The 16305-nt window shown below is 33.6% G+C and overlaps 2 protein-coding genes across 5 annotated transcripts; both read right to left on the bottom strand.

Annotated features, from left to right (window-relative positions):
• Positions 1-333: 333 nt before the first annotated feature.
• On the bottom strand, positions 334-3906 carry LOC120078800 (UV-B-induced protein At3g17800, chloroplastic). Its single transcript, XM_039033123.1, has 3 exons — positions 3690-3906; positions 2077-2351; positions 334-1444 (listed from the first exon to the last, which is right to left on the bottom strand). Exons 1-3 carry the CDS (start codon positions 3819-3821, stop codon positions 634-636), a joined length of 1218 nt encoding a protein of 405 aa, XP_038889051.1. The 5' UTR covers positions 3822-3906; the 3' UTR covers positions 334-633.
• Positions 3907-7966: 4060 nt separating this feature from the next.
• On the bottom strand, positions 7967-16093 carry LOC120078039 (bZIP transcription factor 16-like). 4 transcript variants are annotated; one of them, XM_039032223.1, is made up of 13 exons: positions 15894-16093; positions 13853-13974; positions 13315-13393; positions 13162-13236; positions 11657-11746; positions 11504-11563; positions 11248-11417; positions 10774-10828; positions 10274-10316; positions 9922-10196; positions 9123-9200; positions 8880-9005; positions 7967-8417 (listed from the first exon to the last, which is right to left on the bottom strand). In XM_039032223.1, the coding sequence occupies exons 2-13, from the start codon at positions 13924-13926 to the stop codon at positions 8307-8309; spliced, it is 1236 nt and encodes a 411-aa protein (XP_038888151.1). In that variant the 5' UTR covers positions 13927-13974; positions 15894-16093; the 3' UTR covers positions 7967-8306. The 4 variants fall into 4 exon arrangements, with proteins under 4 accessions (XP_038888151.1, XP_038888150.1, XP_038888152.1 ...); XM_039032222.1 differs by having other exon boundaries at positions 13315-13410; positions 13861-13974; XM_039032224.1 differs by having other exon boundaries at positions 13337-13393; positions 13861-13974.
• Positions 16094-16305: the final 212 nt, after the last annotated feature.

The raw sequence follows: 16305 nt of genomic DNA, 5'->3' as shown, positions 1-16305 counted from the left end.
TTTCTAAAATTTTAAACCTCGAATTCCTTGAAAAATTCGACAGCCCAGAGGAGGAAATTTTTGTGAAAATCAAGACACTTACGAAAAGCTACCATAAGATAATCATAAGAACTAGGAGTATGCAGGGGATCGATCAAAGTCGGTTTTCCGACCAAACCATCATCGAACCGACTATGGTTGATTTAGTAAATATTCAAACTGACCTTGACCGTTGGTCGATTGATTTATTTTTTAAATTTGACCAAACCCTTCCTCTTCTCCGATTGACCACTTTCAATTCGGTCGACTCAATTTTTCGGTCTTTCATGCTCACACCTAATAGGAATACAAAAGTTTTGAAGTAGACATCTCAGATTTGATGAGGGGAGAGAAAAAAGAATCATTATTTCAGTTCCTAATTTGATTTACAGAAGTTTAGTCTTTGTCCAAGTCATTAGTACACTATACATATTTGACAAAAACATACCTAAAGTCCCTTTCTTCTCCCTCCATTGCTGAATAGACCCGCTACCGTCCTCCGTCCCTTTGACAAAAACTCGAGCATGAGCTTCTACCATCATATTCAGCAACCTATCGTTCAAAAAATGCACCAGTCTAAACACCTTCATAAACATCCATGTGATAGAACTCAGTTCAGCTTTTGACGAAGTTGTATTTTGATTCGACGTAGCTTTCTGCATCCCAGAGGAATGATCCAAACGCAACAGCCTCGAGTACTAGCATCGTCAGCCCAGAGAATGTAATAGAGATCACTTCATCATTGAATGTGTCGATCGAACCATCATCAGCTATCCTAATGTCTGGTTTTCCAAACAATGCTTGAGTCTGCTTTTCGATCAAAGATATAGCTTCTTTGGATCTCAATGTAGCATACCTTTGAAGTGTTTCGGAATCCAAATACATCACATAGGATCGCAATCTATATGATTTGCTTTCATCAGCATTGATAAATCCCCGGCTGTCGCCGACCCCTTCATCATCAGGTGGAATCATGATCAAGGAATCAGGATCCCAGAGTTGATTCGCTGGTATCGGTCCGTCAAAATCTTTTGTGAACGCTTCAGGAAGAGTTTTCATGGTCCTTTCAAGTTGGAAACGTTGATCAACTCTTTTGAGAAAGTATCCATACATTATAGAAGCGGCATATAGCTTCCCAAGTTTTATTTTGCTCATTTCAACAATGGAAGTGAGGGGACCGACAAATCGATCTCCAAGGACAAGAGACAAGTGACTTTGAATCATTTCAAATGCCTCTGGAGAGTGGACAGATTCCAGTTTCTGCTCTTGGTTTGGCCAAAAATCAACTCGGCCAGTAGGATCTGAGGTTTCTGTTATCTTGGGAATCATTGAAATGTCATTCTCCACAAACTTTCCAACGATCAAGCAATATAATATCTCTTCCAATGTCTTTCGCCTTTCTTTCTCTTTCACTTCAGCTATCCTCCTAAGATTCATGGGTTCAACTATATTAGTGACTTCTCACGTAAACCCAACAATAGTAATCAAGTGATTAGTTGGTAATTTCATTTGGTTGATGTACAAAACTTAACCACATCAGTGGTGAACGTGGACCCATCAGCATGAAAATAACTAAATCAATCAAAATAAAATTTCTCTCTTTTAGGTTTACAAGATAAAAATTGGCCAAGTAGCAGCTTGGAATGTGAATATTCCAGCATAATCTGCAATTTTTCACACAACATATAGTTTTTTTAGATGAAACAACTTTCATTGAGTAAAAATGAAAGAGTATAAGGGCATCCAAAAGGACAAGCCCTCAAAAGGAAACCCTATTCAAGGAAAGGTCTCCAATTGCGCAAAATAGAACCTATGAAATAATTAAAAAAATTCTTTGATTTTGAACCCAAAGAGAAAAATGAAATCCCTCTTCAATCCTCTAAATGTTCTACCATTTCTCTTTCCCCAAAGATCCCACAAAATACCACATGACCCAGCAAGCCATTACATGTGCAGGGTGGGAGATCCACACATGTAGTTATTTAACATTATCTTTATGTTATCACCTACAAACGTGATTTATTGCTGAAAGAAAAGAAAGAGAGAATACGCACTTACTTGTAGAGAGGATCTTGAGACGAGGAAGGAGCCTCTTCTATCTGTGAATCTCTCTCAGTTTGAAGGTTATCAAGTTGCTGATCCACAGTTGCAGGAAGCAAATGAGGGTGAGATTGCAAAATCTGGGCCAATAGCTGGCCAACTGGGGATTCAAATTGAACAGGTGCAACTGGATAAACATTCTGAGAATCATCTGAAGCTCTTATACTTAAGCCCCTCAATCGAAATTTATCCAAACTAGTTCCAGACTTTGGCATGTAAAATGATGAACACCCCTGGTAAAAATGACGAAGAAGGTTAAGATAAGGTTTTACATAAAAAAATACAAAATGACCAGTTTCCCACTACCCGTCTGTGGGCCTAACCATAAATATATGGAAGTGAACAAGAACGTATTTATGTGCATGTGTGAAAAAAGGAAAAATGTGCTATAGATATACTTTCCAACTTCATTTGAGATTATCTTCAAAACTTTCTCAATCCATTGAATTTACAAGACTGATAAATTCTCCATTTCTTGGTTCCCCCAATGTAATAATTCTGTACTTTAAACAAATTCACCAAAAATAAGGGATTTATTTAATCCAAATTGATAGTAAACATCAGATTCTATATAACAGAATTTCATAAAAAGATATTGTTACTTAATTAATTCCTCTTAAAAAATTTCCTCTAAAAACACACTAACTGCTCTGTCAGCGAAAAGGATGGAGCCTATAGCCAAAAGAGGGGACTTGGTAGGTGAAGCTTCATAGTCATATAGCAATCTCAGATTCCTGATAATTCTAAGAAAAACATAGTAAGTAATAATAGTTTTCAGGCCACTCATGCAACTACTGCACCCTTGAAGGAAATAAAGGCACAATTCGGTACACGCATTCATTAATTCCTTGACGCCAAGTAGAAGCAATACCCAAAACATTTCTTTAGTCAAAAATTATTTTATGAAATGACTTCGAGACTGTTATGAACATTGAGTTTAAGAATGCGGATGACAAAGTCCAGGAACTTTACAAGCACAAAAACTGCATTATCATGAGAAAGAAGACCGAAATTGTATATTCATGTAAAGCCACTAATTAATGAGTGAAACTCAATGACTATACAATGTACAACTTTATGTACACTAATGTGACTTGCTCCATGCTTCATTTGTTAAGTTGTCAATTTGACCAAGGAAACATAACACAAATCATAACTATAAGCTACTGAAGATTGTTTACAATTCCTTTCTCGATCAAAGAGAAAGAATTGCTCAAAATTTCCACCAACAAATGAACGACCTACACAATTCCTTTTAACCTAAGGACACTATAATCAACCTCAATCCTGACCAATCCTACAGCTTCACTAGGTCTATTAATCAGCTAACAAATCAAGAATACAACACGGAATGCTATGTCATTCGAATTGCCCAAAGATAATATACCTTTCTCGGCACCTTTTGGGTAAGATCAAGTGTAGAATTATTCAAAGATAATGCAAGAAGAGAAAACAAACACAAGTGTTGTATAATCGAAGCAAAGCTATACGAACTCTCCCATGGAAATTTACAATTTGACTAACTTTTGAAGTGAAATTATAGAAAAGAAAAGAGGAAATGGAAAACTCACTCTAAAGAATCCAGCGGAAATGGAACTCTTTGAATCGATAGGTGCATGGCAGTGTCTCAGTTCCGGTGACCGGAGACCGCCGGCTGACGGAATCACGACGGAAACGTCGCTGATTACACCCGAAATCTGCATTTTGTTTAGCGAGAAGAAGCGGCTAACCAAATGAAAGACCAACGACGAACCCCTCGAGAAGATATACAGGATTACGTTTTTTCCCTTTTTTTTTTTCCTTTTTTTTTTTGAATAACTATTTATTATTAGATTAAAATACTATTTTCACTAAATTTTATTTTATTTATTGGTTCATATTTATTAATTATTATTTATTTATTTATTATTAGTTTTTATACTCTAAAATTTTCAATTTTAGTTGTTAAAAATAATTATTGTTATTAGTTTTCGAAAAATTATTTTAAATGACAAAACTGTTGAAAATATTTACAAATAATAATTACAATATATCTGTGATAATCCACGATAGACCATGATTAACTGTTGTGTCTATCATGACACAAATAGACACATAATAGTATATTATTGCGATCTATTGCAGTCTATCGTAGATAGACAGTGAAATTGTAATATATTTTTAAATATTTTGATTCATTTTCTTATATTTAAAAACAACGCTTAGTTTTATGATATTAGATTTTCATTCACATAGTGATATATTTTCATACTTTCTACATTTTCATGAGTTCAACATGGATATGAGGGATGAATCGACATTTATTATATCATGAGAAACATTATGAAACATGAAAAATATTCAACAAAGTTTACTAATATGAATATAATATTAATAATAAATAATTTAACTTGTTTAAAAATCGTAAAATATTTTGAAGATTGTTGGGGAAGAATGTGCTTATCTAGATCCATGGGAGGACTTAATGTTCGTGATCTACAAAGGTTTAATCAAGCAATGATTTTCAAACAGGAGAATTTTGGAAAATTCGACTTCTTTTGTTTCTTTAGTCCTAAAAGGTTTGTATTTTGAAGATTATTCTTTTTTTTATGTTGTGGTTGAGCCTAATTCTTCTTTTATTTAGAAAAGTCTCATGTGGGGGAGAGGTCTATTATCAAAAGAACTAAGATATAGAGTTGGAGATGGATCTTCTATTCACATGTTTTTAGATCCTTGGATGCCTAAACCTCTAAGCTTCAAACCTATTTGCGTTAACCCTTTATCTGTAATTATGTATGTTTCTGACTTTCTCCTCCCATCTGGTACTTGGAATGGTGAACTGTTGAATGACTTATTAGTTGAGGATGATGTTCAATGTATTTTGACTATTCCTGTTAGTAGAACTATTCAGGACAGGTTAATATGGCACTATGATAAGTCTAGTTCTTACTCAGATAATAGTGGATGTAAGCTATTTATGAGATTTTTTATTGCTGGAGAAGGATTGAGTACTCACTTTATGGCTGCCATTTGGGAGAGAGTATGGAAAATGAAGATCCCTGTCAAAATTCATCATTTTATATGGAGAGTTCTACATGAAATTCTTCCTATGAAAGTGGTGTTACATCATAGAGGTATGGATATTCATACTTACTGTCTTTCTACTGTGAAGAATCAGAAACTATTGATCATGTGTTATTTTGTTGTTCTCGTGGTTTGGAGATTTGGAGTCATTTTTCATGATGCCATCTGATTTAAGATTTCAATTTAAGTTTTGAGGATAAATGGTCTCACCTAAATGCAATATGTTCTCTTGAAGAGCTTGGTTTAACCGCACTAACATATTGGAGTATATGGAATGATTAAAATCAATTGATAAATGGTTCCTCTATCCTAATATTATTGTCCGAATAGCTTGGATACAAAATTATTTGCAGGAAATTTTTGTTTGTAATGAGCCCTAGATTTGTACTACAGTTGATTCTTTATCCATTTATGTCCTTCATCTTGGATTCAACCTCCTGAAAATATTATTAAAGCAAATGTAGATGTTGCTTGGAAACTAAATCTTTCATCTGTGGGAATAGGAATTGTTTGTAGGGGTTCATTCGGAGGTCTCACAGCACTTGCTATGGATTGTTTCAGTTTTATTCCTTGTCCTCCTTCATAATTAAGCGCAATACTTGAAGGTGTCCGACTTGCAGAATTAATGAGTTTTTGTAATATACTAGTTGAATCTAACTGTTTAGTTGCTATTAATTTGCTTACACGAAAGGCAATATCTCATTGTGAGGATGAATGTTTGATTGAGGAGATTTTGAGGAATCCCACTAAGTTTAATTCTATTTCCTTTGTTTATGTTAGGAGGAATTTAAATTTGATAGCTCATGAAGTTGCAAAAAGAGCTAGGTGTTTTAGGCTTTCGGGTGTTCGGTGTAATAATTTTCCAAATTGGATGATCTTATTTGTTAAGAATGATGTAAGTGTTTCTGTTTTCCCTTGAAGTTTAATGAAGTATTTTTTTTAAAAAAAAAACGTAAAATATATATATGTTAATTCAATTTTTTATTATAATTTTTTACAAAAATATGTCTACATTGACATTTTATCGATATTTCTATCTGTATTTTTTTTAAAATTAAAACATTGCCATATCCCTTAATAAAAAAAAGAAAAAGAAAAAGAAAAAGAAAATCTCTATGAATATTTCCTTTAAATTATTTAGAAATATATTTTTATAGTGCATTTTTTTTTGCATGAAAATTATTATTATTATCATCATTTAATCAATTTCTATAAAATTTAATTTGAATGGCTAAATCTGCTTTATTGAAAATATAAAATTAAATTTGAACCATTAAATGTACATAGACTAAGACTGGATGTAACTCAAATAGAGATCCAAGCCTTGCAATTGCGATTGTTGATATACGTTAGTTTTTTACCAAGAAAAAATATATGTATGTATTCACAAATTTTAAACTTCCCATCTGGGAATATGTAAATATAAATGCAATGGTTTGATTTTTTTATATTTTTTTTCAATGCTAAATAAAATATGTCAACGTAAACATAAACTCAAGTGATATAAAAAACATATCATTAACTAAAATATTAGAAGTTTGAGTCTTCTAAATTTTGCAATGTGTTTATTTTAATTTTAAACATTAAAAGATAATAGGAAACAAATTTCTTGTCAGACTTCAAATCCTAATGAATAAATAACAAAGAAAAATTGTACTAAAAAAATAAATAAAATAACAAAGGAAAATTAAACCTAAGGTTGAGACAATGAATTTTTTCTTTTCACAATTTATCAACCATAATTTTAATAAAACAATTTCTCAACCATAGTTTTAATCTTTCTAAGTAAATATTTAAATTATTAGCCAAAGACTACATTTTTTTTCCTTCTAATTTTCAAAATTCAACTTGAATATTGATAGTATTCCTACTATTTATAAGCTTAACTTCGTAAACTAATCAAACATGTATTTAAAATTAACAAAAAAATATAGGAAAAATTTCAAAGATGGAAAAAATATCAAACTATTTACAAAAATAGCAACAAAAAAAAAAAAAAACACATAAATTTCTATCAACGTCTATCACATAGTATCAATGATAGACTTCTATCAGTTTCTATCAAAGATAGACACTTGTTAGACTTTTATCGGCCTCTATCAGCTTCTATCAAATAAGATTAAATTTTACTATTTTATGTAAATAGTTTCTCTTATTTTTCTATTTTTTTAAACAAAAAAAAAACAATTCTTTTTCATTTTCCATTTTACATCTCAAATTCGGGTAAAAAGCTTGGACATTGTAATTTTTAAAGCATGTTTAAAGCATGTTTGCAAGTGATTTTAAAATTGCTAAAATCATTTATATCATGTTGAAAATCATTTCATAAAATGTCTATAATCATTCCAAACTAATTTAATTTTGATGGTATAAAATATCACTTTTGAATCATTAATAAAGACACTTAAAAATGATTTTGAACTTGACAAAATCCATTTTAACTATTTCAAACCCACTTCTAAACATTGATTTTACCCTATGACAGAATCATGGTATCATACAATCTAAGGAAGCAAGACCATAACCTAAGTTGTTAACCTAATCAGGGATTTTAAAGTAGAGATATTGCTTATAAAGAAAATAGAAAATTTTGCCCAAAATTTTCAGCTCTCATTGTTTGTACACTGAGAAACAATGCAAAGATATTGGAGCAATTTGCTAATAGTTTATCTTCTACTTGAAAATGAAATGCATGGTCAGAACAAGTTTTGGTTGCTGTTCTTGAAGAATGGATGTAAAATCCTAGTGATGGAAATACAGAATACGAGTATGAATGTGCTGCAACTCAAATCAAACTGTTAAAAAGCATACCAAAATGCCTCGATTTCGACCTCAACTTGGCACAAAAATATATTTTACACTGAAAAAACTCAAATGAAATGTTGCATGACACTCATCAAATTTGGATACAAGGATACTACACAGAGCTTCGGGTTAAAGACAGCATCCATAAGAATCAACTGTCCCGAGACGACACGAGTCAGTTTCTTAGAAAATGTTTTAAGTTATCCAAACTTTTTGGCTACTAACTGGTTAGGTTATGTGACTGCAGATGAATTAAGCAAGGATGGTAGATCCTAATTACCCCTTAGCGAGTCGGGTCTGGGATGTACGACATATCCTAATTACCCTTTGGTGAGTTGGGTCCGGGATGTATGGTGACCTTCTTTATTAAAATTTTGGCCGTCTTTGGCAGATCTTGGATCTTCATTTCCACCATTATCTCCAAGCCTCCTCTGTAGAAAATAAAAAATCAGACCGAGTTATACATACAAGGAAAAAAAGGAAAAAAAATGCCTCCTCCTATGGTTCAATTTCATATCTATACAAAGTTACTTCTACTCTGTATTGAATATCAAACTTGGCATCCATGTACGGAGTTCAATCTTTGAGTCCGAAAATCAAATCTATGGATCTTAGAGCTCTTGTTTGGAATGATTTTCTAAGTGCTTAAAAAATATCCTCAAGTGCAACAGGGTTTCTAAATACTTTGAAAATCATTTCAAACAGATCCTTAAGAAAAGATCTACCAACGTGGTGAAGTATTAACCCTTTATAGAACATATAAGTGACATAGCAAGGTTAATTACAGGGGTTTTATAGCTTCAAGACAATTATGGCCTTTATTTATTTATTTTGTGTGTGGCTTTATTGAGATAAATGGTTAAAATGGCTAGATTTCTGGTTTTTGGCATCACCTTGAGAGAGGCATTTTCTGAAAGAAGTTGCTCGTACTCACTCCTAATCCTATCCACTTCAGATCTAAGACTCGCATTTTCTTCCTTCAAAGCTTCAGCGCGCTGAGACAGCTCGTCGCATTCAGCCTAAATAAATTTAAAAAGAAAATGAAACATGCAGGAAAAACTACTTAATTAAATAATATGGCTACATGAGTCTAAGATCGTCCAATTTGATTATAAACCTTAATGATGCATAGTTACCTGTTTACGCAACCGAGATCTACGAGCAGATTCTCTGTTTGACTGCTTCCTTCTTTGTCTTTTCAGCTCTCTTTCATCCTGAATTCACCCAGAAAACAAAAGTAATTGATAATAATAATAATGGATCTCTCTCTTCATCTGAAAAGCACCAAAAGCTATGAAAGAAGGATATTTTTTTTTCCTTCAAATTGATAATCGGTCAAGATTGGTTCAATCAAAACATACAATTTGATGTCACTTACCTGGCTATACTAGAGAATTATTTTACATTTACACACCGAAAACACCAAAATCATACATTACAATTACCCATTAGTTAAAATAGTGCACCTGGGTATGAGAAGAAGCGGATAAACTCATTGTCATCGATACGGTGGACTGACACAAGTACGTTCTTTTTATCCTTTCTTCCTCCCTTCCCAATTTAAATTGTTCAATATTTTATAACTTTACACAATTAGTGAATTAATGAATACAATGTGTCTATATGATGACTTTGGACATCTGATCCCACTCATGCACGCTAAATCACCAATCACATCAGCTTGCTTTTGGGTTGATCGGTGATTTAATATAGTATCAGAGTAGGAGGTCCTATTTTTTAAACTTTATGATGTCATTTACACCTTGATTAATATAGAATTCTACATGGTGGGTCTCCTACGAATTTTCAAGCCCACAAAGTGAAGAAAAGTGTTGAAAGTATTGATATATTTAAATTTATCACAACCCATTGGCTTAAGCTTTTGGGTTAATTGGTGATTTAATAATGTGCAATGTTTGAAAAAACTGAACCAACCTGTAACCAAGGCTGTGGCGGAATGCCTTCTCGTGACCCAGCAGCAACAGCTCCTGCAATCGGAGCCGGAGGGACCTTCCCACACAATGAAGGGATGGCAGAAGTTGTTGGGGTACCCCAATAATCCATTCCTATATTCAAATTTGTAGCAGGACCTGTAACAGCTCCAGAAGCTTGAATTGGTATCATGGACATCGTCTGGTTCACCAATGGATGCGCAAGACTATGTCCTTCATTCTGAGAACCATGCATCAAACCATTAGGAGTCCCTCCACCTGTACCAGAGACAAAAATTCCTTGTTGATATAAAACACCGAGTACACTGACTGAATAATAGAAAAAATTCCCAAACCTTCTAAAGAATCTTTCCCAGAACCAGATTTTAGTTGTGAATCCTACAAAAATCAGGGAAGGCTGTGAAGCTAAGATAGATCAAATTACATGTATCAGAACAGAACCCAAGTGGTATAAGGGACACCCTCAAACAACAAGAGGTTGACATATAGCATTTACTTCAATTGCAAATGTAAAACAACAATACAAACAAATAGGAACAAACGGATGTTTATCCAACCTCAAGCTACAGATATTTTGTTAACACTTTAGTAATATTATAAATAACTCATTATGTGTTTTCCCTCCATAAGTAAACTTTTTTTTTATAAGAACCCTCCATAAGTTAACTTTTAAGGTTCAATTGTACATAACAACAAACACAATGAAACAGGGAACAGATTGCCCGGACTAGAAACTAGGGATCTTAGACCTTCCCCATCCATGCCCTTCCCTCATGAAATATGGAGGAATCTATAGGATAAACAGTTGCATAGTTATAAAGTGGCAGACACATACATTTTCAGAATCAGCACCACTTCTTTCACTCGTACCTTCACTTTCACTTTCAGCACTGCACAGTAGTGAGGTTCATCATCACATAAGCTAATGGTAAATGTGAAAGATAGGATATAAAATTAAGCACAAAACAAAATATTCATTAAACTCAATAGGAACTAACGAATGTCAACCTCAATATGACAGAATACTAGACTGGATTTAAGGTGTGCAGTAAGATGAACGGAGTTTACAGTTTATTATAGTTAATAGGAACTGACAGAAAAAATAAAAGCAGAAAACAAGGTCAATAGACAGAACCATTTTGAGGACTTAGAACAAATTATATTCTTGCTACCCTGCCCTGTATATGTTGCACTTGTGTCCATACAAAACCCCAATCACAAAAATCAAAAGCAACTAAATATGGTAGTCTGACCATTATGAATTGAAAGCACAACCAATCACCAAATAAATCTACATGACATGTCAGACCTTTTAGAATAAACTCCGTTAGCAGATGTTCCTGATGGTTTACCAAGCTCATTGTTCTTCCCAGTTATCATGCTTAGACTTCCCAGACTTCCTTTTGATCTTTTAATTGGCAATTTTTCTTTCAGCTCAGATGGCTTACCTTCTCCTTCCATGTTGCCTGGTGTATTCCCCTATGTAAAATTTTACAGTCCTACTCAAATTGAGAAAAAGACGTAATTAAAGACAAAATAATAAGCCAGTGGAACTGGAAACTTACAGAAGCCTCAGCGATGCCATTTGGAGAAGCTATAGCAAAAGGACTGTAAGGATATGATCCCTGTGACAAGCATGTGATTGTTAGTCCAAAATATCGAGAGAAAAAAGTTGCATAAAACCAAGATCTGCAGAAAAAATAAATCTACATAAGTACCGGAGGCATAGGCGGATGAGCATATATGCCACCATGAGGATACATTGCAACATACGGATGTGGAGGGGTTCCATAAGGCGGCATAATAGGCTGCATTAAACATTTAGATTTTAATCAGAAAGAAGAATCAAAACTATCTAGATGTTTCAGCTATTCCATCGTTTAAGAGTGAAGTTCAGAGAGAGAGAGGGATTCCTTATTTTATAGATGATTTCTTCTCCATAAAATATTTTATGCCCAAGCCAATTTGAAAATGACAGTGCTAAATTAGATAAAGATCAACGATTATGTTGACAGGCCAGGCTGATTATACATAGGTAAAAGAACATCTGAAAGCATAATAGCCAGGAATCATTACACCAGCGTAGAGAACTCTAAGATAATATTATTTATATGTTCCAAAAACATGTGTCAAAAGACTTTAGAACAGATCCTGTTCAAGTAAGGTCGTACATGTGTGTCAAAAGACTCAAAACCAAGAGAAGGACCTCTCAATAAAATATCTTTAAGATGCCAGCAACTCTGGTTTTAAGCTAATAAGCAGATCACTCATGAACTTAATGTTACATTTAAACCTGATTCCACCAACAATTCTCAAGTTTAGGGGTGTTCAAAAAACCCGATGACCCGAAAAAACCGATCAACCCAACCCAACTCGTGCGGTTTGGGTTGGGTTATCAACTCATTTGGGTTGGGTTGGGTTCAAATAAATGATAATTTTATGGGTTGGGTTGGTTCATAGGTTCACCTAATATAATCCAAACCAACCCGAATTTATTATTAACTTTAAAATATGTTTTTTTATTACTCATAACACAATTATTTATACATGTATTGATTTTAATTTTATTTAATTCCAATCTTTTTTTAATAATTTATTCTTTAACAACTCTCAAAATTAGTTTCTTTGCACTTTAGAAAGAAAATTTTCACTATATAAATTGAAATTAAATTGTTGATCTTAATTCAATATATGAAAATAATTTTAGATTTTTACATATTTATGTTTTGCTTCTTTTTAGAACAAAATTTTAAATAAATGACCCGATTAACCCGAACCAACCCAACCCAAATATTTCATGGTTGGGTTGGGTTGGGTTCATTTTTTAATAAGTGTTATTTGGGTTGAAAAAGTCTTTCAACTCAACCCAACCCATGAACACCCCTACTCAAGTTCAAAAGGGCTACCCATCTGAAATCTTTATCTCAAGAGAGTAGGAAAGTAATCAAAAGTGCATCTAACTATCCTTGGGACCCAAAAATTCTGAAAGTGAGAGGACTGCCCTTTCAGACACAATAAAGTTGTTAAGAAGTGTATGAATCAAGCGCTGTCTAAAATTAGACCAAGAATACCATCCACTAAATAAGAAATCTGCATAAGACAGTGGTAATCATCGCATGTCTGCATCTACTAAATCTCTTCATACTTTCAGACCGGTCATGGATCCACTACTCGAAAACCATCATCTCATACATAGCAGCAGTCTAGCTGCAAAAGGACATACCTGTACCCCCCACATATATGGGTGTGCCTGGGGGCTTGTTGCCAAATATCCAGGTGGAGGTATTGGAGAATATGCCTAAAGAAAAAGGGGAAAAAACATGAAATAGGACAAGAAGTAAACTGCAAGGCATATCCAATAGTTAACCATATTAACTTGAGGCTTTAACAAAAAGAACCTGAAATCCTGACCATTCAGGATTAACAGTGCCAGTGCTTGTGTTTGGAGACTGTTCCTGAAAAAAAGGCAAAACTATACAAAATTTAAGAAGCAGCTATGTAAAACAATAAAATTTTAAGGCTAAATTTCTCAAGAAATTGGAAATTTTAGAAAATTATGTCACTAGCCTCCATAAGGTAGAAGTCTTGTCTGATAGACTCAAAGTTCACTTCGATCATTTTGAGGAAACAGAACGTTCACGAATCAAGGATATCTAAAATTCTAGATGTCTGGATATTTGAATCCGTGGTGATTGTAAATTAAGGTAAATCTTGTTTGTCTTGAAGTATTTATACATAAAAGGTTTTTAGGAATGCTGGATAATTGTATACGTTTTGCAGGATTTCTAGAAATATAACCAAATTGCTATTTTTTCCATTGACGCTCCTATGGTTAACTTTGTTGTTTAAAATTTTTCATACATAAAAGTTATTTAAATTAAATGAATATTTCATATGACATTAATAAAACATACAAGCAGACCTGCGTAGTGGCAGGTGTTGTCTTGGATTCCTCCTTCGTGGACTTATTCATCTCACTGCCACCCATGATTCTATATCAAACAGACGCCACCTTCCACCAAAGATTCAAAACATCCTACATCAAGAAGAACATAAATCATATCAGTTGTTTCTATTCCTCAGTTTCACACTAACCAAGCTATAGTAGTCTTAGTTTCCTTCGATGCATGAAAGTTGGAAAAAACCTGATAAATCTTTTCATCGGAATATTATATGTGACGCAAGAAAGAGAGGGAAGGAGAACCATCAACTTCACTGCCAGAGGAGCTTAAAAGAAGCTACTCAAGTTGGCTTGAATCAATCTTACCTTATCTTTTCCATTTGGAACCAGAAATTCTCCCTCTTGGTTTACAGTTCATGGAAATATAAATTTAGTTTCCAAAATATAGCTACAAGTAGAAAAGATTCGATACTGACCTTAAGCATTATTTATTTATTATTATGGAAGCAAAATATACACATAATTGCAAGCTTTTACCAAGCTTATCTTCAATACTCGAGCTTTCTTTTTTTTCTATTTTTCTTTTTGTTTTTCAAGCTTTCTTCTACTTTTGTCTGTACTATATCACTTCATTTACACTCAAGATTGTGTTGACAATCTGCCTCTTGGAGATAAAAGATGACTGACTGAAAGAGACAAAGTTTAATAAGACTCTTTTCATCCTTCTTGGGTCAAAGGCGATATCTATACTATACACTTTCACAACCACCTTCCTTCAAAGAGTAAAATTTTCCTGATTTCATTGGCTAGAAGGAAAGTAGTGGGTTCCAACATGACGATTACCTTTTTCTTATATTGATAGAAATATAGAAAGTAGAATAAGTATAGAAGAGAGAGCCACACACACACACACACACACAAAATATATATATATATATATATACACGAAAAACCTTTGTAGATAACACCCCAAAAGGAAACTTTGGAGACTTTGGAGTGAGCCACACTCCAAGCCTCCTCCTAAAATTGCTCATGGCCTTGAAGTTTCCATCTTATTTTCTGACCAAAATTCCCAAATAAAAGCGAGTAGCAACCCCACTTGCCAGAGAATCCAACCTCTATTGTAAAGGAGGATAGACGATAAGCTCCTCCACCATATCCTCATAATTCCTACTCAAAATCAAACATACATAAAAAAATCTCCAGAAACTTCCCACAAACCTTCATAGCAAAGGGGCACAGGACAGCTTCCTCAGTAAAATTAACATTTGATCTTAAAAAAGTGAAGGTGGGTGGAAAACATGAGGAAATCCTTACTATAGAAAGATACTAATGAGTCAAATGGCTGGAATATAATGGCTAAAGGAAGGAGGCAAGAATCCATTTTTTTTTTCATCAAGTAGTTTCAGCTGAATGGAATCAGACATAGGTTCAAAAGTAAATTAGTAGATAGGAGATTGAAGCCCACATAGATTCACTCTAGAGCCAGGAGGTGAAGGGATCAGTTGCATTGCGAGGGATTATATATGGGAACCCTTGCAGAATTTAATGACTTCAATCTTTCCTGTCTGTTTCCACATAAATATGTTAATTTTCATTTACCATCAAATTTCATGGTTGCATTAGTGAAACCGGGTGGATAATTGCCTTTCGGTGATTCCAGTAAATCAAAACAAATAATAACAATTATAGCCCCCAAATTTTCAATTCTTCCCGGAAATTCTGCATACAAGACAAATAAATAATGAAACTAAAAGACCAACATGATTGCAAGCGAAAAAGTAAAAGAAACTTAACAAAATCATAGCAAGTATGCATGAAAGTTCAATTATAACACAACAATTTCTTTCAACTACTGCCACTTCAACACCAAACAGAGCGAAGTCGCTAAGAGAAATTCAACCCCAGTTCAATGCGAGAATCGATGGATTTGTAAGCCGCTCGATTGCGAGAAGAACATGACATGAACAAGAATGATGCAGAGATGAATCTGAAAATACGTAATGGCGTAATCGGAAGTACAATAAGTAAGGAAAGTAGGAGAATTTTCATACGAATTTCGTCGATACAGAAATTGCTGGAGCTTGAAGCTTGAAGACCTGGAGAGAGAGAGTAATCGGAGACGAGGGAAGGGAAAGGAGAGACCACGGAGCAGAGTCCGGGGTTCGAACCTCGACGTACGTCGTCGGTGACGTTTTTCACTGTTTTCTGCAGAACATGTCCAACTCTATTTTCTTTTGTTTCCTTTTTATTTTTCTTTTTCTTATATTCAAGTTCTAATTCACTTCTTTTTATTTTTCTTTTTCTTATATTCAAGTTCTAATTCACTTCCTTTTTTTTCTTTAAAAAATATGGTATTGAGTCAACCAACCTCTTAGAGTAAAATGTAATTTTCTATCAATGATATATATTAATATCGATAATATTTATATCTATCGATATCTACTTTGATATTACTAATACTTA

The sequence above is a fragment of the Benincasa hispida genome, chromosome 5 (genome assembly GCF_009727055.1).
Source record: "Benincasa hispida cultivar B227 chromosome 5, ASM972705v1, whole genome shotgun sequence".
Lineage (NCBI taxonomy): Eukaryota > Viridiplantae > Streptophyta > Magnoliopsida > Cucurbitales > Cucurbitaceae > Benincasa > Benincasa hispida.
The sequence above is the reverse complement of the archived record's forward strand: the minus strand, read 5'-3'. Positions and strand labels throughout refer to the sequence as shown.